Raw genomic sequence first — 20,868 nt, 5'->3', positions numbered from 1 at the left:
GGTGCAAGAGCACAACCCTCAGTGGAGAGGCTGACATGGACTGGGGTGAAGAGTGTGCCTGTGGCTGACCTGTGTCATACCTGCGGCTGGAGAACACAGTGCTTGGCTTAAACATCACCCCCACACCACCACGGAGTAGATGCAGCAGTGGATGCAGGCACAGGGTGTTTCAGACAGGCCAGTGAGAGCAGGCCCCTCACCTGCAGGCAAGTTCTTCCTTTACATTACCCACAGGCCACAGCCCAGTGCAGTAAAAACCGTTCCTGCACTCGATAGTGCGGTAAAGTCTAAGCAAAACCACAGCTATCTGCAACTTTGTATGTTAGCAGGTTGGGAGGCCAGGAAAATCCACACTCTAAAGTTACAATTTACCTCATTCCCATCAGTTTTCTACCTCCCAGCAATTACCGCTTGTAAGAGAGCTCCAAGAATTCACCTTCCCCCAGGTAAGGGCAGAGCCACCGTATATATATGATGGACAGGGCTTAACATGGCCCTTTGTGAATGCCCTCCTTCCAAAGGAAAACTGACCACCTGCTGTGGAACCTTAGGGAAGAGCATGGCCAGCTCCAGCCCCCAGTGATGCTGTGCCAGACTCTGTGTTCAGGGACTAAAGGTAAAAGTTTTGTGGGAAGAGCCAAAGGGTGAGCACTCAGGAGGACTCCCAGAGCACTTCTGGAGTGAGAGAAGGAAAGAAGATCTGTGCCTGAGCACGTGCATCAGCTGTGTTGCTTTGATGTGGCACTGGCTGACAAGAGAAAACTGGGTGACCCCAAATTACTAAGGCAACATTGCCTGGAAGGGTCAGGAATCATCATTCCAGTGAGGTCGAAGCCAGTGAGCTGTTGTGGTCTCTGCTTCTGAGCCTGCAGCGGGCAAGTGGCTAAAATAGGCTCCATTTCATGAATGTGGTTGGCCAGGATAACAAGAGCTCAGGACTGCTGTCTGCCCTGATACAGTACCACAGCACACTCTCCCAACATTGGACTGAGTCACCCCTCTGTCCAGCATCTACAGCTTTACAGCTCGTTCTCCATTTGGGAGGGCGTGAAGAAATGCAGACAAAGCTCCTTGGAGGTATGTGCATGGCCACTTTCCACCTCTCTCCTGGCAGCACACAGATGAAGTGCCAAGGTGCTGTGAATGTTCTGCCTGAGTGAAGAAACCTTTCCCGGGAGCAGCCTGATGAGCTCAGCACGGCGCTGCTCAGCCAGATGGCTCCTGGACCAGAGCTGACTCATGCCCACAGAGCTCAGGCAGCAGAACTGGCAGATACCTGCAGCACCTTGTGGGAGACACCTCACCCCAGCTGGCCCTGCACTCACAGTGGGGCAGCTCCAGCGGTAAAAACCAGGTGTTCTGTCCACTGCTATAATTATAATGCTGCAAAACTGAAATGGTGACAGGCCTGGGTTCCACTGACAAACAGAGAAGAACCAGGCTGGTGAACTTTTCTGAGCCCTGAAAGGGTGTAGCCATCGAGGGAGCAGAATTCTTCCACTCTCACAGTGGCAAAGGATGGTGAGCACAAGCTGTGGATAAATTGATGGCACAAAGGGAAGGGTGACAGCTTCTAACAGTGCAGCAGAGGCCTCAGAGAGAACAAGGGACTTGGGTATCTGCTTTCCACTAAAATAGTGTTTATAAACCTCCCCAACTGTTTTCCAGCTTGGCTTCTTAGTGAATTACAGCTTAGGAAAGCTGGGAAACATGAGCTACATCCAATCCATGCTGTAATGCAGATGAATAAAGGTAAAAAACAAAGGTGAAAAGGAAGAAAGGTGAAGTGTAGCCAAAAATCCTTTTAAATTGTCCAAATCAGACATGGGAGGGAGACTGCACTGGCAAAGCTGTGAACTGGCAGCATTAGTGGGTGATGAACGTGGCCATGTTATCTAATATGGCAGAATACTCATCATGCATTTTTAACTGTTTTGCTTCTATTTATCACAGTGTCACAGCTAGAGGCTGTTTCAAAAGGCATGGGGAATAACAGAAAGGTTATAATTGGATGGTAGGGCTTTTAACTGGAGGTCACACACACAGAGAAATATATATCAGTAGTATAAGACTTCCATGTATTCCCTGTTTTCAGAGCCCACATGAAAAACAAGTCAGCAGTGTTTACTGAGAGTTAATCAGGTTTGCATATTAACCATAAGATCCTGAATTATAGGTGCTTATATGCAAACCTGAGGCACATGCAACACACGTAGCTGAGACATGAAAAATGAACTCTGTGATGGCAGCAGCAGAAGAAATGGGTAATGGCTAAGGAGGAAAGGGAGGGCACATACAGTGACGATGGACTGCGTTCTGTCATCTCTTCAGAGCAGGTATTTAATTTCTGATCAATTCTCCTGTAATGGCAAATGCTGATCCATGAAAGAATTGTTGGCAACTATTTTTTGCATTGCAACAATATCTCCAAAACCAACTCAGAAATGAGCATCTGCTTCACTCCCAGACACACAAAGTGTCTCCATATGTTTGGATGACTATGGAACCCTCCAACCAGAGCTGCAGATTTTCTCCATTATTTTCTTGCCCTGGAAATAAGTGTAAGCAAGATAACAAAGAGAGACTAAAACAGAAAATTCTTGAGCAGGTAGCAGGTTTCAAGAGCTTTACTTCAGTCCAGCTTAACACTCCACATGTGTACTCGGCTTTATGCATCTCTCTGCAGGCTGGACTGGGGTCCTCTCCATGAACCTGTAGGGAATTTGGGATGTTGCACAGGGGCTGTGACTATCCAGCAGATTTTTACTCTGGAGGCCACCTTGATGTCTCAGGTTTTAGCTTTTATATTTTTCAGATTCTGTACTGTTTTAGTGTGTAGTTCTGAGCTTCATATTAGGGGATGGTGAGCTCTCTTCACAGACTAGGTAGACAAAACAATTCCTTCTCTAGCTGGGGACCAAGGACAAATTATCCAAATCTCAGGCCCAGGAGCAAAAACAACATGGACTGAAGAGAGAAAAACAAGCAGGATGGGACTTTATAACCTAAAGCTATAACTGGACAATTAACTCCAATATGCAAATGGAGCAGAACTTACAAAAGTAAGAGACCCCTTGACCAGTTGTCCGTTTTGTGACCATTTTGGTTCATCTGGGGTGTAGCCCTGGCTGGGCTCTTGTACTGCCAAAGGTGTATCCACTGAGGCCTTCTAATAAGCACCTACTTTATTCTTTAACTCTCTCTAGTGTCTGTTCTAGGTTAGCCTTCACAAGGCATCAACCTGTTTGCTATTCCCTACCTGATGCACTACAACACCCAGCAGGCTGAGCTTGGCTTGGATTACAGCCCTCTCTCCCCCAGCTGACTTGAATGAGGCAAAACCTTCTGGGAATGCAAATGGGAAAATGAGAGCAGCTCCTCTCCCCTGCTGTCTGGGCAGCAGGTGTGCCTTTCCCCATCACAGGAATGAAACAGTGAACTTCTGAAGTAGAACAAAGCCCTTTCAGGAAAAAAAACATGTACCCAGAGCTGCAGCATGAGCTGTGACAGACACACTGGAGTTCAACTGGGTCTGTTGGAGGGGAAGGTGCAGGTGTCAGCTTACACCATAAAACAAAAGCCAGGTAAACATGATGCCTGAGTCCCAGAAGAAATCATGGAAGGAAGAAACTGTACCAATGTTTTCAGGAAGATTTTTATCTCCTGTCTCCCTCTGTGTGAGTGCTCACATACCATGTGACCACCACCATGTGCAAAGGCACTTAACAAGCCAGGGCCTCCGTTAGCAGGGCTGCTCTGTTAGCAGTAATTCCATTTGAATTGTTAATTATTTTTGTCTTTCAAACACAGCATATACATTGGCTAATCACAACTCTTCTGATAACTATTTATGTCTTTGCTTGCCCTGCTGCTTACAGTCACGTTCTTTTTTCTGGAAGTGGCTGTACCAAACTTACTGTGGGTTATGTCAAATGCAGGCTGAGTTTTTTGCCTAAGATTAGTAGCAGTTACATATTTGCAGAAAGAAGTCATATGACCTTTCTCCTAACACTGGAAGGATATCTAGAACTTATTGTCAGTATGAACACAGGATGACTTTCATTTCCTAAGAGACCTCTAAAGATAGGTCTTACATCACAATCCTGTTTAACTAAATAAACATAAGATCAAGAAAATATTAGGCAAATCAGGCTTCATTTCTCACTGTAAATTAGATAACAAGAGAACAGCCATTACAGCTTCCTTTAAAGCCATTTAATCACGTGGATCATGATTCATAAACAACAGAAAACCCATTTTCTGTCCTTTTTCAAATGCAGCAATGGGGACTAAAAATACCAATCAGTACTAATAAAATGACACATAGTAAATGTAAGTGTATGAATATTAATATACACTATAAAAAGCCAAAAATTATCATTATGACACTGCTAGAAACGCAAAGGCCTCAAAACGGATTAGCAAAGGGATTTGCTTTACACTCACTAACACTCGGCCAGAAACAAAGCTTGGAGTCGGTGCCACACCTCCACGGTCCTAAGGTCACCTCTTATCTGTTCAATCCCTCAGCAAGGCTCCCTTGAAGCTATTTTAACCTGAAGTTGCTTCAGCTCGTGTTTTTGTGTGGAGACGGTGGGTCTGCTTGGGAGAGCGCGGTCTGAGGGCGCAGAGGGCACGTGAGAACAGCCGTTCCCGGCCCCCACTCGGGGACTGCAGGCGCAGCTCCGGCACAGGAACCTCCTGCGCCAAACCCAAACAGCCCCAGCAGTGCCCGAGCGGGGCTGCTCAGCTCGGGCTGCGCTCCCCACGCCCGGGCTGCCACACGGCGGCCCTCGAAGGTGCGGGGGAGCCCTCACGGCCTCCCCGGCCAGGCCCGCGCAGGCCCCGCCGTGCCCGGCCCCCGCCGCGGCGGGAGGCGGAGCCCAGCCCTGCTGACACCGGCGGCGGGCGGTGCTGCAGTGCGCGGAGCCGCCGATCGCCGCCGGAGCCCCGCGGCTGCAGCTCGCCGTGAGCGGGGGTGCCGGGGGAACGGGGACGAGTGGGGGGCGACGGGGCGGGCGTGGGGGGGAGCGACAAGGCCGCCGCCATGTTCGGGAACCGGGGAGCAGAACGGGCGGGGGCGGGACTCGAACCGGAGCCGACACCGGCGGCAGGGACTCGAACCCGGGTCCCTGGGGACTCGAACCCGGGTTCCCCGGCGGCCGCGGGGGCTCGCGGGACCCCCGGGGCGGTCGCGCGCTCCCCCCTCCATTATTTCCCCCCCTCCCCCCCCCACCGCGCGCGCGGGGGGCCGGACGTGACTGGCTGCGTTCAATTTGTCACGCGGCCATTGGCTGGCGGGGGCGGGCGGCGCGTGACGTCAGCGCGCGGCGCTGCGCGGCCGGCGGCCATTTATAGGCGCGGAACGGGCGCTGCGCAGACGGAGTGAGCGGGCGGTACCGGGAGTACCGGCGGCTGTATCGCGGCCCATCCCCGCGGGAGTGCTGCGAAACCCCCCGCAGAACCTCGATCCACCTTTTCCGAGCGCCCCTTCGGCCGGCGCTGAGCTTTTGTTTCTGTTCGCGCAGCGCCTGAGCGCCCCCGCCCAGCTTTGTTCTTCTTGAGGCCCCTGCGGGGAAGGCGCGGCCAAGATGGACCCTTGTCACACCGAGGAGACCGAGGGCGAGATCCCCGGCTTGGGTAAGGCCCAGCGGAGGCGGGCGGGGAGGGGGTGGCGGGAGGGAACGGGGGGGAAATGGGCGATCGGACCCTGGTGCCGCCCGCCCGGGCCCGGTGCGGCGGAGGCCTCACGATGGCGCGGGGGGGGGGAGGGGAGGCGGCGGGGACGGGCCCGGCCGCGTGCGCCGCTCACCCCCCCCGGCCGCGTGCGTCGTGCCGGGCGGGGCCGCGGGGGCTCCTCGGGGTCGCTGTCCCGCCTCCACCGCCGCTGCCGCGCCCGCGGGTCCCTCCCCGTGCTGGGGGGGGGTGGGGGGGTGGGGGTGGTGGGCGTGAGATCGCAACCGAGATAAGCGTAAATTACAGTTTATTGCAGGTCTAACGTCCAGCCTTAAGTAGCGTAAATCCGGTGGAAACGGCCACTCAGTAAAGCAGAAGTTGAAAGTAAAGGTTTCTGGACGCCATAACAGTCTCGTCTTAAAATGGTGAACCCGTGCCAGTTATTGCAAAACAGCCCTGCTCAGCGCCTGCTATCTGTTTACTGGGTGTCGGCCTCTCGCTGAGCTCCCCCGTGGGGACAGCCACTCCAGAGGCAATATGACTTTTAAATCTTTATTAAGCAGCAGAGAATATACAGGAAAAAAACATTATCAAAGTACCCCATATTTCTTATTTCTAGCTATACAAAAAGGTCTATCAAAACACACACTGCTCAGACAAGGATAAAAATAAACCCCAAATCATGTTATTACATTTCAAGGCTTGCTTTAAAATAAGCTGTACAAGTAATGCATTTGGTTTAAGTAAATGTTTCAACACACAGATTGTTGAGTGAACTTCAGAGACTTGTTATTCAAATTAATTTTCATCTTCTAAAGAAGTCAGGAATGACTTGACCTATCAAAAAAAAAAAAAGCATATGTATTATTTGGACAATTAAAAATTCAAGTACCAGGCATTTCCCTTTATTTGGGAAGAAATTGTCCAGTGATGTTTTGCCCCGTATTTAATTCATGAGCTGAAATGCATGTGGCCTTTCAGAGGGGCAAGGTATGTCCGAGTGCTCAATATGAAGCTATTAATTGCTGGTTTCCATAAAGGTGCAATGACAAATACCTCCACAACTGATCATTGGGCTCCCCTTCCTGGTTTATTTAGAGCTGTTTAATTGAGGGAATTAGTCTTGTCTTAAAGGAGTCATTCTCCAGTAATCTCAAATTGATGACCCAGAGCAAGATGAAGAAAATGGTTTATAGGGTTTGCTAGGAGAGCACTTCCTCATGCTTGTAAGTATTAGGTGGAGGTTTTTACCCCCCCATGACTGGCCAAACAACACCAGAATTTCTTTTGGCATTTACTTCCCAAGTCTTGCCTTTCATTGGAATTGGTAAACACCATTTTGACTGAAGTGACCTCGTTGTTCCCACCTTGTCTCCTCAAATGGTTGTTTACTCTCCCTCCCCACTCTATTTGGAAGTGTCACTGCATGCATGATAACTGCAGAAGAGCAGATACAAATCCCCCAATACTTTATACTTACTTCATCAATCAGGTACTCTTGTTTAATTTTATCGTTCTTGAAATCTTCATTAACATCCAAAACTAGAATAGGAATCTCCTTAATGTTCTCAAAATCGACTCTGTTAAATGGAAGAACATAGTTTGAGTAAAATCTACATGAAATACTATGTGCATTCAAGACCCCCGCTTTTGATTACCACATGCACCTGAAATGTTAAATCTGATGCTCATAACTTAAACATAAAGCCCGTGCCAAGTTTGTCCTTAATTGCTCTTCATATATTTCACAAATCTGGACTCTTAGTATTTAGCTGTAATGTACAAGTGGGGGTGAAGATAGTTTTTACCTTAATTTTCTTTATCTCATTCTTGTCATGGAATCAATTACCAGGAACTGATTTTGGAATTGTAAGATGGAGTATTTTTTTCAAAGTCTCCTTTGCCCTGTGTCTCCCCCACTTAATCCACTTACCAAGATGCAATTTTAAAGCTTCCTTTCATAAGGATGAGCTCTTTAACGGGTTACAAGACTGGTGTTTATAACGTCTTGGACATGAGCAAGACCATTTTGGCTTCAGTTTAGGAACAGATGGGAACAGTATTTAGCCTTTCTGAGTGTGGAAGGCATTTCTAAAACGCAGTACGTGTGCTGAACAACATTCTAACTTGTGCTTGCACACTTCAGTTCCTATTACAAACAGAGGAAGTGCTTGCTTACTGAGTTTGGAATGTGTATATAATGTAAACATCCCCAAAATTCCACACTATGCACTGTCTTCTAAGCATTTGGGTCGTCCTAAGTGAAACTTCAGCAAGTAGATCAAATTGATAATGTACTTTTCCTGGAATTGTAATGCTTCCCCTTCAGTAGAATATTTTGGACTCCTCTAGGGAAAAATCTAGAGTATGTTTTCATGTTCAGAGATTCTTTACATGGGAAAGCCAGTAAGAGTCAAGAGGAACTTAAGGGAAGGTGTGCAGACATCACTCAGTTGCTAATTGGGTTTCTTGTGTGTAACAAGTCTGCCAAAAACCTTGATTATTGTTAAAATGTAAGTTAGGATTAATATTTAAACTTGGTTGAAATACAGTCCTGGTAGTTTAAAGACAGTTGGGGCCTTTTTTGCCCCTTATATTGCAACAGAAACTGTGTAGTTAGAAATGTATGTGATTTGCCCCTGCACACCATTTTAAATGTCTTCTTCCTGAGTCCTTCCAGTTAGCAAAATCCATATCCTTGCTGGAGTTACAACTGTAAGGCTTCCTAGTTGAAGCTAATGCTTAACAAAATGTTTCAAATTAGATTAAGTTCCATCTCTTGAAACCTGCAGTGGGTAGAAATACAAGTGTATCCAACTGCCCGAGTTAAAGCTTGACTTGCGCTAAACTCGATAAAACTTAAGACTTTAAGGTAGGAAAGAGTCTTGCCTGCAAGTTGAAACTTGCTACAGAAAATGGGTTCCTACCTCATAGTCCTTTCATGAAGCCAGGTTTCATGTTTGTAGTGGAGGTTTTCCAAATACTCAAGCTCAATTCCTTGTTCCTCTTTTCTTCCCCTCATCTGTAGCCTTTCCATGCATTTCTGGGGAAAAAAAAAAGTATAAACCTGGTCATTAATCATGTGTTGTAGGTTAAATCAGCTAAACAGATCAAGTGGCCCTTAACTTGGAAGGACTAATGCTAGACATTAGTGACCATTAATTTTAAATGCTTGGCTGAACATAAACGAGTTAAGTCTAGAATATTTTTTTGGTACCCTCTTTAAGCCTCTGGAAAATGAAATTGGAACTGAGAAACCTCCATTTTTAGTAAGCATACCTGAGGTGTGGTTCTGAGATATATCATGCCGTCCAGTTCTATATCTGATTGAAACTGATTCAAAAGCCACGTGTGCCAGTCCTGATAAATAGACCACTCTGTTTCATTAATACTTCCAGACTCGAACAGGTTAGAAGCAAACACGTATCTGCAATGAAAGACATCAGTCTCATGCCAGGAATGTCAAAAGTGAACTACCAAAACACTTGCAATCAGAATGATTGTGTTGAAAAAAATGCCTTAATCAAGCCTGCTCCATTGCAGGTATTAGTTTAAATACCAAGTATTTCCTCAGTTCCATGTCTTTAAAGACCTGGAAATTGTTGATGTGCGTACTTGCTGTGCTGTGAGAGTAATTACCTGTCACTGTACACAGATCTTTCGAAAAATTGCACTGGATGTTCTGCTTCACATAGCTTGGCTGAGACAGGTTTTAATTGTGCTTTTACTCGGCTCAAGCAAGCATAAGTTTGAAATGTGTAAGCCCATCTTGTGGGTTTATCATACAACATTTGAAGTAAGTTTCCTCCGCTCTTCTGAGATGTTGAAAGTTCCTAGAAGGTGAGAGAAAAAAGTTTAAATAAAAATTCATGGCTTTCTTTTTTTAACTAAGAAAATGCTTAGGCAAAGGACCTAAGAGACTCTTTTTCCTCAGGTGTGATGGTGGTTTTCGTGACAGCTTCTTTGAGCAGTTTGAGTTCCAGATTTTAGCGTGATTCCTGTGGAGTCGGGGATGTGATTTGAAATATACATTCAGTAGTATCTTGCCTTTACAATTTGAATGCCTGACCAACTGTGGTATGATAGTGGGGATGACTGGCTGATGCAGACTAAGTATAGCTGGATTTTGGCATAACTCCCTGGCTGTGGAACTCCCTGCAGTTTCTTCAGGCCCAAATCCAGCGCACCTACCTCATACTCATCCTCGGCTGTCTGGATGTTGCACCACTTAGCGATGGGCTCGGGGATGATCTCCCACTCATCGCTGTGTTTCTCCAGCAGCCTGACGAACGTTGACTTCCCCGCAGCTGCGGAAGATTAGAGCAGTTCACAAAGGGGTGGGGGTTGATTGCTCTGGTGCTGCTGAAGGGCAGGGGCCAGTTTGAGGGTTGTTAGCGTCTGTTACAGCGCGGGGCCGGCCGGGTGCGCCGTGGAGCAAACTGCGCTGATCTTTCTCGCCAGAGGGGCCGCGCCCGGCCCGGCGGGCGATAAGGGCGGCCGAGGAGCAGCCGACATTTTAGAGCTGCCGTGGCGGGCGGAGCTTAACGGGGAGAGCGAGGGAGCGGCCGCGCAGGCGCTGGGACTTGGCGCGGGCGGGAGCGGACGAGTGCTGCAGCCCGGGGGGTGGGGTGGTGGTGGTGTGTGGAGGGGCACCGGGGGTTTGTGCTCCCGAGCCCGCCCTGCGCCTCGGTGTAACTGACGGGCACCCGGCTCCGGGAGCTCCCCATCCGTCCCAGCCTTGCTCCGGGATCATGTCCCGGTGCGGTTCTCCCTGCAGAGCCCCCCGCTGCTCGCAGAGCCGGGGGGGGCAAGCGCCGCAGCCGCCCCTCTCTCTCACTGTCCCCCGGCACCCCAGCCCCTTAGGGTGCTCCCGGCCTGACACCTCCTCCTTCCCCCCTCCTTCCCTACTACCCTGAGCCACCTCCCGCACCGCCGAGCTCACCAATGTTCCCCTCGATGGAAATCTTCCTGAGGCGCTTCTGGAAGCTGGATTCGAGGGAGCCGGCGGGGCTCTGGCAATGCCGCTTGGCGGGGGTAGACATGGCGGTGCCGAGCGGGAACTCAAGGGGTTCCCGGCTGCTCCAGCGCACTTTAAGCGTCCCGCCAAGCGGGTGGGCGGGATGGCCGCTTCCCGCCAGTCCTCCCTGGAAAGAGGCGGAGGCGCTGCCCCCTCCCCCGCCGCTCCTGCCCAGCTCCTGCCGCCTTACAAAATGGGCGTTCGGCAAGTGAAATGGAGAAGAGAGCTTTGTGCAGGAAGTGACTGTAGCACGGTTCCACTTACTGATCTAATTTGCATTTCTGTAAACGAGTTCGCCATGTTTTGTTTGATTTACTTACGTAAACTTGAGCATGCACTTAAAAAAAGTCAAAAAGCCTCCAGCTGTGGGGGTGGGGTGGTTGTTAGTAGTTCGGAACTTTTAATGAGATGAGGCAATGTAGGCTCAGTCTGTTTTGGTACTGGCTGGAGAAGAAACACTCGTGGATGAATGGCATTCATCCGGAGACTTCTCAGAGCAGCTTCTGGGTTCCAAATACCTGTGTCGGGGCTCTAGGAGCCTGCTTAACTCTAGGCATGGGTTCTCTATCAACTGTGTAGACAAGTTGAAACGTGAGCTGGTGATCCAAGGGGAAAGGGGATGGAGGATTCTTAGATGATGAGTTATTTCAATTTCCTCCTTCCTCCTCGGTAATGCAAGGTGAAATCTAGCTAGGTCTGGTGTGTTTGGAGGAAATGGGAGGGAATTAACTTTTCCGTTCTTTTATGATAATTGTGACCCATTGTCTCTTCTTTCCCCATCTCCTCCAAACACACCAGGCTTCAGTGACCGAAGCGAGCAGATTGTTTCACGTGGGGTAGCGTCAGCCTTTGAAACTGGTAAGTGCTAGTTGGCACGCACGGTGTGTGCAGCCAGAGCGCTCCGCTGTCCGCGCCGCGCGGGGCTCGCGACGGGCCGGGGCGGGGGCGGCGGGCGCGCGCAGTGCGGCGAGCGGCGCCCAGGGCGCGCGGGGCCGGGGCTTTGTTCGGCGCGGCGGGCGGGCGGCGCGTGCGCACAGGCGGCGCGCGGGGTCTCGGGGGTGGGGCCGGGCCCCACCGGGGCACATGCGCCCCGCACCCACCCGGCCACGCCGCGGCCGGTCCCGTGCTCGGCGAAGGCTCGCGGTGCTCGGTGCCCCTCTCGTCACGCGGCCCTCCCTGCGAGCCGGCTGCGGGCGTTGCGCCATCGTCGGGGGCCGCGGGCCCGCCAGGGCGGCGTCTGGGACCGCGCTCTTTGTGCGGAGGAAGGCCCGGCCCAGCGGAAGCGGGAGCACCCGCCGCCATTTCCTAGCGCGCTCTCGCTACAGGCTCGCCCGCTCGCTGCCGCCTGACCGGAACTAGGCGCTCTCCGGACAGTGGATCAGGCTCGGAGCCCTAGAACCAGCACGGAGCCCCACCATGTGTGCGTGCGGGGAAGGGGCAGGGCGCGGGCCGGGGGCGGGAGCGGCGCCGTGTGTGTGAGGTGGCAGCGCCCGAGGCAGAGGAGGATCAGGGAGGGCCGGGGCACAGGCCAGGGGGGCCGCCGGGCGCTCTGAGGGGGTGCGGGTGGCGGCCGTGCTGAACAGCATCTCAAAGGGCCCGTTCTGATCTTTCCAGCAACCACAGAAGCAGAGACAGAGCAGAGCCTCACCCCCAATGTGATGCTTAACACAGAGAGCAGCGAGGGATATGTGGTGAAAGTTCGGGGGCTGCCTTGGTCTTGCTCCACCGAAGAGGTTCAGAGGTTCTTCTCCGGTAAGTGGGGTTGTGGGGGAATAAGAGATGTGGGAGCGGGGTCGGGCTCGGCTCTCAGTTCTGGGTGCCTCCCAGGGACACTGTGACAGTGGGAGTGCTGTAGTGAGCAGTTGCAGGAGGCATTCAGTAGCCAGTGCGGTTTGTAGTGCAACAAGTGCTTCAGCCAGCACCTGGGATGCAAAGCCATGTTCATGCTAGCAGGAACTCGGCACAAAGAGGCTTAGTCTGAGTTGCTGGGATAGCCACAAATGCCTTTACTGCTTGAGCAACCAGGAGAGAGAAGATTCGATTTTAAAGAAAGTTCAACCTGAAGCAAGAATTTTAAAGCTAAATCAGTTTAGTTCTTGTATTGTCAGGACAATACAAGTGTTCAGTGTGTGTATCCTTGCCCAAATTATTAGCATTCTGCAGTAATAAATAGTGGTGATAAATATATGCTTTCTGTAGCGACTGGATCTTTTAAAACTGCTTTAGGAATTTGATGTATTGGACTTGGTTCTGATTTAGTTTATTACACTCACTCTACATTGATTGTTACTATTCCTTATTTCATGCTAATAAGAAAGTTAAGATCAAAAGCTATGTATGTTCAACTCGAGGCAGAAAAGCTTTGGAAATAGCTAATTTGCAATTATCCTTTATCTGTAGGTTTGACTAGAATGGCGACTTTAGTTAGTGTCTTAGTTAATTGGTCATTTTAAAGTTGCAACAGGAATGCTGCCAGTTTTGTTGTTATGGTACAATTGATACTCAGTACATTTTTGGTTTTACACTGAAACTTTCAAAGTAACACTGTTCCTGTAATAATTAATGTAATTCCGGCCTTTCTGTTTAATTTTCAGATTGCAAAATTCTGAATGGGGCTTTGGGTATCCGTTTCATCTACACCAGGGAGGGCAGACCAAGTGGAGAAGCATTTGCTGAACTTGAGTCAGAGGAGGATGTGAAATTGGCCCTGAAAAAAGACAGAGAAACAATGGGACACAGATACGTTGAAGGTTTGACCCAGTTGGTCTAGTAACTGACTACATTGTGTTTGTGCTTGATGGGTTTTTCGTTAATTGCATTTTTTGTCTCTTTAAAATGCATGTGGAAGGACAAATGGACTTGCATATCATAAGTTGACTAGTTTCAAGGCAAATGACTTTAAAAACTCTTCCCTACTCCAGAATGCATTAATTCTAAGTGCCTTTTACAGTTTTCAAGTCAAACAACGTTGAAATGGATTGGGTTCTGAAGCATACTGGTCCCAACAGCCCTGATACAGCTAATGATGGTTTTGTACGTCTTAGAGGACTCCCATTTGGCTGTAGTAAAGAAGAAATTGTACAGTTTTTTTCAGGTATGTGGGATAAAAGTAGTAGCTATAGCACTATCAGTTTATGCTAAAAATACCCCAACAAACCAAACCGGCATGGATTGCCCAGTAGTACATACAACAGTATTATCATGGGTATTAAAAGTAAATAAACCGATTCTTCACTAGTTTTCTGGGCATGAGGAATCCTTTGGATCACTTCCTAAAGTACTTGATAATTAAATAATTTAGGGAATGCCAAAAAGGTGCTTGAATTTATACTTGTTGGGACATGCTGTTCCAAGAAAGAATTATAGAAAAGTGTCTTGCTTTCCAAATAAAGCGGAACAGTTCATGTGGGAGGCTACTTCAGCCCCGGCCTTGGATGATTGGCCCTGGTCAGTGAAGGATGTAGAACACTCTCACCACTGGGCTCTGTATGACGAGCAGGTTCTCAGTAAAGGCCCCTGACCTCTTCCCAACATAGAGCTAGTATTGAATGAAATGCAGAGAAAACCTGCTGAACTCCACCTAAATACAGATTTACAGATTTCCCCCTTTCTCTTCCTATGGGGATAAAAAAACCCACCAGACCCTTGATGTGCCTAGCTCAAAGTTTTTATGGATAAAGAGATGTTTTGTTTTGACTAATTTTTACTTTTTTTTGCAGCTGTTTTATGTTTACAAACTGGAATTAGACTATTAAAATGTCTAAGAATGGAATCTGTTGATTGTTTAGGATTTCACTTGTTATTATTTTCATAATACTAGATTTCTAAATGTTTTGCTATTACAAGATATGATTAAGCTTGCTGTTTTGCTTTAAAATACAGTAGAAACATTTCCAGTTTTACAATCTCAGAACTTGTTTTTTTGTTTTCTGAATTGGTGATATGAAAAAGAGCAGTTTCTAAGCATGTGCATTTTAAGCTGTTTTATAAGTTGTTAATGTGCTTAATATATAAAATGTGTCTCTTCTGTTCAGGAACTAATACTTAAAAATTACTTCATGATTTTTTTCTTAATTAAGCGCTCCTAAAGATAAAAAAAATGCTGAAACTTGATGTTTGCATAAGACTAATTATTTTACGTGAGTGACTTCTAGTAAAATTACTTGTTCTGTATAAAGCTGTTTAACTTGCTGTGTTTGAATTTAAGTTCTCTTAAAAAGTTCATCTTAAATACTTTCACAGAATTGACGAGGTCTGTAATAATGTGTGAAGTTCTTAACGCACCCTGCATTAGATGCCTTCTCTGAGGGGCTGTCCCTGACCCTCAGAGCATTTCTGAGCTCTGCAGGGTGGGTTAAGAACCTGAATTGAATGGTATGTGATCGTGGAGCTCTTTGTTGACGTGCCTTTTTTATTCTGGTGTTCTAGAATCAACATACCATTCTCTTAAAAGTGTTTAAATTCTGGTGTTTTTAAAGCTATAAGAAAAAACTCATGACTGGGCTTGTGATGTTAATATTGCCCCCCTACTGGGGTTATTTGTCCTTGGGTTGAAGGGTTGGAAATCGTGCCAAATGGGATAACATTGCCGGTGGACTTCCAGGGGAGGAGTACGGGGGAGGCCTTCGTGCAGTTTGCTTCACAGGAAATAGCTGAAAAGGCTCTAAAGAAACACAAGGAAAGAATAGGGCACAGGTGGGGATGGATGGTTGGTTGGCTCTGTCACTTTTCTTATGGTAAACAATTAAATCCATATTCTCTCTTCTGAAAGTGTTAACACCCAAATCAAATAGTATTGTGGTCTCTAACTTGGTGATGAGTAAAGATACTGATTGCTACAGTGCGTGTGTGGCACAGACTGTTTAGATCTACCCAAAAATACTAGATAAAATTGGGCTAAACTAAAATGTGCTTTGGAAAATGAGTAATAACAGGTATTCAAAACTTTAGCTTGGAAATGATAAAGTTGAGAGACTATGGCTTTAACTTCTCAAATAGCACCAATTCTGCCTTTAGCTCTAAAGACATGCACAGTATTCTTACTACCATAAGAAAATGTGATACTTTCTAAACTTGTTTTATAAGTTGAAATGTAACAAATTTACTTATTTGTATTAATCTTCAATGTAATAAGCATAGCTTTCAAGAAATTGTCACAAAGGGTTTTTATTCAATTTTACTTGTGACTATTTTTCATTGAAGCATGCACCTTTTGCCTATGCTGAATCACTGAAGCATAGGCTGGGTTCAATAGTACATGCAGAGCTTTCTGTGGCATCCTGATGGGTTAAACTCTCGGTGGAGATCGGGTTTTTAACCCTCTGTTTCTGTTGCCTTGAGCAGCAGTGCTGAGTTGAGTGGACACTGGTCCCTCCTACATTGTTTGACTAACATTTTAAATTGGGGGGAGGTGGGTGGGGAATCACTATTGCTCCCCCACCCTTAAGGCTGGGATATACTGCAAAGTATGAGGAGCACATAAACCCTTCAGTAATTTTAATTTCTTGAAAATACACTGATTTAAATGTAATGTAGTGCTAGTAATAGAAAGTCATTGCCTACATAATGTAAGGAAACCTGGCTTAAAATTACTGCCAGTGTCAAGGCTATGACTAAATGGCTTGTTGTAATGTGAAGTTGTGAGGTGTTTGTGGAAGGAATCAAAGACTGACTTCTCCCTGTGCAAACGCTTGTAGGTACATTGAGATCTTCAAGAGTAGCCGAGCAGAGGTGCGCACTCACTACGACCCTCCCCGCAAGCTGTTGGCCATGCAGAGACCTGGTCCGTACGACAGGCCCGGCCTGACGCGCGGATACAACAGTCTGGGTAGAGGAAGTAGCTTGGAGAGAATGAGGCGCGGAGCCTACGGAGGAGGTAAGTGCACGGGGGCCCAGGGAGCTGCTCGTTTGAAAAGCAGCAGCTCTTGGACCTGGTAGTGTCTCCCCAGCTGTGTATGTGTCCTTGGCCTTAATTCTTGTAGAAGAAATGAAATGTTGTAGTAGTCGTTGTTTGCAGTGTGTACTGTGTATTTGGATCTTTCTGTAGTCGAAATGAAAAGTTTATTTGGATCTTTGTGTAGTTGAAATGAACATGTCCAATCTGTTTCTAGGTTATGGAGGTTATGATGACTACAATGGGTATAATGATGGCTATGGGTTTGGTTCTGATAGATTTGGAAGAGGTAAGGATCTCTAATAGGAACAGTAACTGAACTTACGACATGTCCCAAAAGAAACTAAAATACATCTGAAAGACCTAGAATGGACTCTTTTCTCCGCAGGGATGTCGGACCACAGGTACGGCGACGGATCGTCCACCTTCCAGAGCACGACCGGCCACTGCGTCCACATGCGAGGTCTGCCCTACAGAGCCACGGAGAACGACATCTACAACGTGAGTGCCACATGCTGCTCCCCAGTGCATGGCTTTGGGTCCCGGGGTCCTTGTGGGGACATACCAGCTACCCTGCAGCTGGAGTGTTCCTCTGGAGAAAATGGCTTGTTGTAAACCCAAACTGTTGCATTGGTGCGTTTTAATCTGTGTGACTGTTCCATGTGTAGTTCTTCTCACCTCTGAACCCTGTAAGAGTACACATTGAAATCGGACCAGATGGCAGAGTAACCGGAGAGGCAGACGTTGAATTTGCTACTCATGAGGACGCAGTGGCTGCTATGTCCAAAGACAAAGCAAATATGCGTAAGTCCGGCTGCTCGGAAGAGGCGGCTTTAGGGAGCTGCCAGCGCTGCGGTATAGTGCATCTGCTGCAACTGGAATGCCAGAGATTTCTCTGCAGCTTCACTTGCAGTGAGACAGGCTGCATGGGTTTGGTGAAATGCTCTCATGGGAAAACTTTCTTCTTCCAGAACACAGATATGTAGAACTCTTCCTGAATTCTACAGCAGGAGGAACTGGTGGTGCCTATGGCAGTCAGATGATGGGAGCAATGGGTATGTAATGGTCTCACTGCACTTCCAAAAAAGTGTTTGCTATTGAAGGAAGCTGGCTCGTTTTGTACAGCTCCTGCTTTATTGTGTGCCTGGCATCAAAACTGAAATTCAACATTCTGTCTTAATCACACAGTCAAGGAGTCGGAAGGGGTAGTCCAAGATTGGAACACTAGCACATTGCCAGGTATATAAACTTTTTGGGATTACATTTGAGCTTTAATAGGTTGAATAAACTTGTGATGCTGAGTATGGTGTGCCTGGTGAGATGAGTGGCTTCTATGGGAGTGTGGTAGTGGAAAATCTGGGAGATGCCTGTCCTTTTTATTCTCCTTCCCCTTCCCTATTGGGGGATACCAGAACATAGTTCGGTGATGGAGGATGTATCTGTGGCATGTGACCTGCCATTCAAGCTGAGTCTTGGTGGTGAGAGAGAGATACTTGGAATTGGGAGAAATTGTCTGAATTGCTCTGGCAAACCCCAAAATTGTTTAAAAATCTAAAATATGTGTTTGCAGCACAAGTCTTAAATGCCTGTTGCAGTTATGCCTCTAAGACAGATACCCTCCTGACACCCAGCTGGGCTGGTTTCGGAGATGAAGGTGGGGTTGGTTTCTGGGGAGCTCCTTTCTCTGGAGGGTGCTGGGGTGGGGGGGGGGGGTGTGGATACACTGCTGCTCTTAGAGTGTTTGGTTACAAAATATTTGTAGTTCTAAAGCTGATACTAAAACTATAGAAAGGAGTGTAGGCAAGTGATGAGGTGAAGAGCAGTTGTTTGTTTAAACAGAGGTATCTGTGTCTGAGCCACAGCAGTGCTGTGATGTGATACACAATCAGTCTGGAGCAGGAATAAGTCTGTCAGGACCATGTACACATGAGTGACTCCAGTTAATGAGCTTCTGTGCTTCTGGAAGGGCAGCACTTGGTGTGAGGTCCCTTAAATCAAGTTTAAGTTTTTTGGGGTGTGTTACAGTGCAGATTGATCCTGTTTAGTATAGTCCACAGAAATTGTAAAAGTAATTTCTAAAGTTCTTGTTGCTGCTTGATTGCAGGGATGTCTTTAGAAACCCCATCACTTTCCTTGAGCATGTTAAACTTCCCTTGGTGTGAGCAAGGTAGTGCCAGAGTGCAGGGGCTGTTGGTTGGGTGAGGGCTGGGTTTGTTGATGATGAGCAGATCTTGACCGGCAAGTTCTTAATGTTTTTACCCTTAACTTAAAAGGGAGCCAATCCAGTTACGGAGCTCCAGGCAACCAGCAGCTGAGTGGAGGTTATGGAGGAGGATATGGAGGTCAAAGCAGCATGAGTGGCTATGGTAAGAGCATTTCTTTGCTGGTTTCCATTGGGCCAGGTGCAGCTGACTTAACTAACATGCCCTTCACTGGTGTTAAAGGGTTGTGTTATAACCTGGGCAGCACAGGCTCTGAAAGTTAAAAGTGTGGCAACTGTGAACTTTGGGGAATGGGAGGGATCAATTCAAAGCTGCAATGGGGAGCTGAGGGGGGGAAATGTGGAAAACTATTCTGAAAGGGGCAGGAAATGCCAGTCTCAGACTTGCATTGCTCTGATCACTTTTCTTAATCCGAAAGCTGGAGAAAGCTTTGTTTAAATGCAGTACAAATGGGGGAGGGGGTCATGGGAGGCTGGGTCCTCCCTATTCCCCCAGAGCAGTGGTAAAGCTCTGGCTTGGGAAGGGGGGTGATGCAGAGCTCGTGCTGTCATTGAACATCCGATAACTGGCTTTGGGTACGGAGCTGTAAACTGACACTTTGCAGCGTTGGGCACGGTAGACGGTATTTACGAGGTGGCCCAGCAAGGACAGGCGTTGGGGCAAGGATGCTTCGAGTCGGCCTGAGGCAGCTGTGAACCTGCTGTCGGTTTCCCCCTCAGACCCCGGGAGCCAGGGCGCCATGAACAGCAGCTACTACAGCAGTGGGAACCGCGCATCCATGGGAGTGAACGGCATGGGCGGCATGTCCAACATGTCCAACATGAGTGGTGGCTGGGGAATGTAACCAATCGCTGACTTTTGGTCACATCTTTTTTAAAAAACAAAAAAACAAAAAACTAAGTTTAACAGTTTTGCAATACAAGCTTGTGATTTATGCTTTACTGTAAGTGAATTCAGGATTGTTTTAAAACCTTTCAGGTTCAGTATTTTTGAACATACAGAAATGAACATTCATCTAGGATGTAATAACCAAGTAAGGACTATAACTGTTAAACAATTTGGAGCGTTTCTCAAGTTAGTTTTGTTGTAGGAGTGTATTTAAGCAGTAAGCGTATTTAGGTTAAAGCTGTTTGAATTATGTTAAATGTTGCTCTTATACCATATTACATCCAACACTGTTTTGAATACATGTTGAAAGAGACATGCTTTTTTGTAAAGATCCAATATAGGAGCTGTGTCTGAAAATCAAAGTGAACATTTGGCATGTTAGTTCTAGTTTATTTCTTTTAATATCCTGTAAGGCATGTTAAAGCTTTTTTTTTTTTAAGTTAATGGGGGAAACATGTTGAGACGCAATACGGCTACTTTAGGATTTTGGTCTTGGTGTTCGTATAAAATTCTGAGGCCTTGATTTAATCTTTCATTGTATTGTGATTTCCTTTTTAGGTGTATTGCGCTAAGTGAAACTTGTTAAATAAATCTTCCTTTTAAAAACTGGAACTCACTCCTTCTTGACCTCCAGCTTCTTGTAACCAGACTTGCGCCCATGTCCTCTGACTGTTGCGCTCTTGTCCTGCAGCTGCCACACAGTGACTCCTGAGGGAGCACTGACCCCCCATAGTGTGTTACAGTGACAAGTGGGGGGGGGAGCAAAGGCAACCACCCCCGCTGCTGGCAGTGCCCAGTGGGCGTTGGTTCAAAGCACGGCATGGCTGTGCCCTGAGCAGGGGCCCTGGGCCCTAAAACTGCTGGGGGATGAGAGGTGATTCTGTACTTTCCTGTAGGCATTCCTGGACTGGGCAGCTTACTGCAACCATGTTTCAATAAATGTAACTTGTCAAACATCCTGCTTAAAGATGTGGTTTTGTAAGCAACATAGTTACAGCTTCTTCAGCACTGCAACTTCCCCTGAAATAATATGGGATCTGCTTCCGTGCAGTCAGTGGCCGTAGTATTTTGTTTGCCCTTGGTGAACCATATGTCCTGAAGGGTTAAGAACCTGAGGTCCTTTTCTACAGTGATGAAAGTGTCCCTCTTGTTCTGTAGCAGAGGAGCTGTAA

The 20,868-nt window shown here is 47.5% G+C and overlaps 2 protein-coding genes across 15 annotated transcripts; one reads left to right on the top strand and one right to left on the bottom strand.

The window, feature by feature from the left end:
• Positions 1-4,865: 4,865 nt before the first annotated feature.
• Positions 4,866-20,308, top strand: HNRNPH1 (heterogeneous nuclear ribonucleoprotein H1). 14 transcript variants are annotated; one of them, XM_053990745.1, is made up of 16 exons: positions 4,866-4,968; positions 5,529-5,640; positions 11,492-11,551; positions 12,308-12,445; positions 13,288-13,443; positions 13,644-13,787; positions 15,250-15,388; positions 16,390-16,568; positions 16,804-16,875; positions 16,954-17,087; positions 17,255-17,390; positions 17,558-17,641; positions 17,775-17,825; positions 18,157-18,240; positions 18,860-18,952; positions 19,528-20,308. In XM_053990745.1, exons 2-16 carry the CDS (start codon positions 5,592-5,594, stop codon positions 19,650-19,652), a joined length of 1,644 nt encoding a protein of 547 aa, XP_053846720.1. In that variant the 5' UTR covers positions 4,866-4,968; positions 5,529-5,591; the 3' UTR covers positions 19,653-20,308. The 14 variants fall into 14 exon arrangements, with proteins under 14 accessions (XP_053846720.1, XP_053846733.1, XP_053846723.1 ...); XM_053990758.1 differs by lacking the exon at positions 4,866-4,968 and adding an exon at positions 18,691-18,753 and having other exon boundaries at positions 5,344-5,640; XM_053990748.1 differs by lacking the exon at positions 4,866-4,968 and having other exon boundaries at positions 5,344-5,640; positions 19,413-19,620.
• On the bottom strand, positions 6,215-11,202 carry LOC128814678 (deoxycytidine kinase 2). Its single transcript, XM_053990759.1, has 7 exons — positions 10,619-11,202; positions 9,868-9,983; positions 9,316-9,509; positions 8,956-9,103; positions 8,604-8,719; positions 7,157-7,256; positions 6,215-6,513 (listed from the first exon to the last, which is right to left on the bottom strand). Exons 1-7 carry the CDS (start codon positions 10,716-10,718, stop codon positions 6,475-6,477), a joined length of 813 nt encoding a protein of 270 aa, XP_053846734.1. The 5' UTR covers positions 10,719-11,202; the 3' UTR covers positions 6,215-6,474.
• Positions 20,309-20,868: the final 560 nt, after the last annotated feature.

Source organism: Vidua macroura, chromosome 15 (genome assembly GCF_024509145.1).
Source record: "Vidua macroura isolate BioBank_ID:100142 chromosome 15, ASM2450914v1, whole genome shotgun sequence".
Classification (NCBI taxonomy): Eukaryota; Metazoa; Chordata; class Aves; order Passeriformes; family Viduidae; genus Vidua; species Vidua macroura.
This window is presented reverse-complemented; position numbering and strand designations above follow the sequence as displayed.

Excerpts from the sequence above, each read along its gene's own strand:
- HNRNPH1 (XM_053990758.1), top strand. The coding sequence starts at position 5,592 with ATGGACCCTTGTCACACCGAGGAGACCGAGGGCGAGATCCCCGGCTTG. Across the intron at positions 16,569-16,803 it reads GCGCGGAGCCTACGGAGGAG|GTTATGGAGGTTATGATGAC; the intron begins GTAAGTGCACGG and ends ATCTGTTTCTAG. Across the intron at positions 17,642-17,774 it reads TCAGATGATGGGAGCAATGG|TCAAGGAGTCGGAAGGGGTA; the intron begins GTATGTAATGGT and ends TTAATCACACAG.
- LOC128814678 (XM_053990759.1), bottom strand. The coding sequence starts at position 10,718 with ATGTCTACCCCCGCCAAGCGGCATTGCCAGAGCCCCGCCGGCTCCCTC. Across the intron at positions 9,984-10,618 it reads TTCCATCGAGGGGAACATTG|CTGCGGGGAAGTCAACGTTC; the intron begins GTGAGCTCGGCG and ends AATCTTCCGCAG. Across the intron at positions 6,514-7,156 it reads AAGAGTACCTGATTGATGAA|GTCAAGTCATTCCTGACTTC; the intron begins GTAAGTATAAAG and ends TTTTTTTGATAG.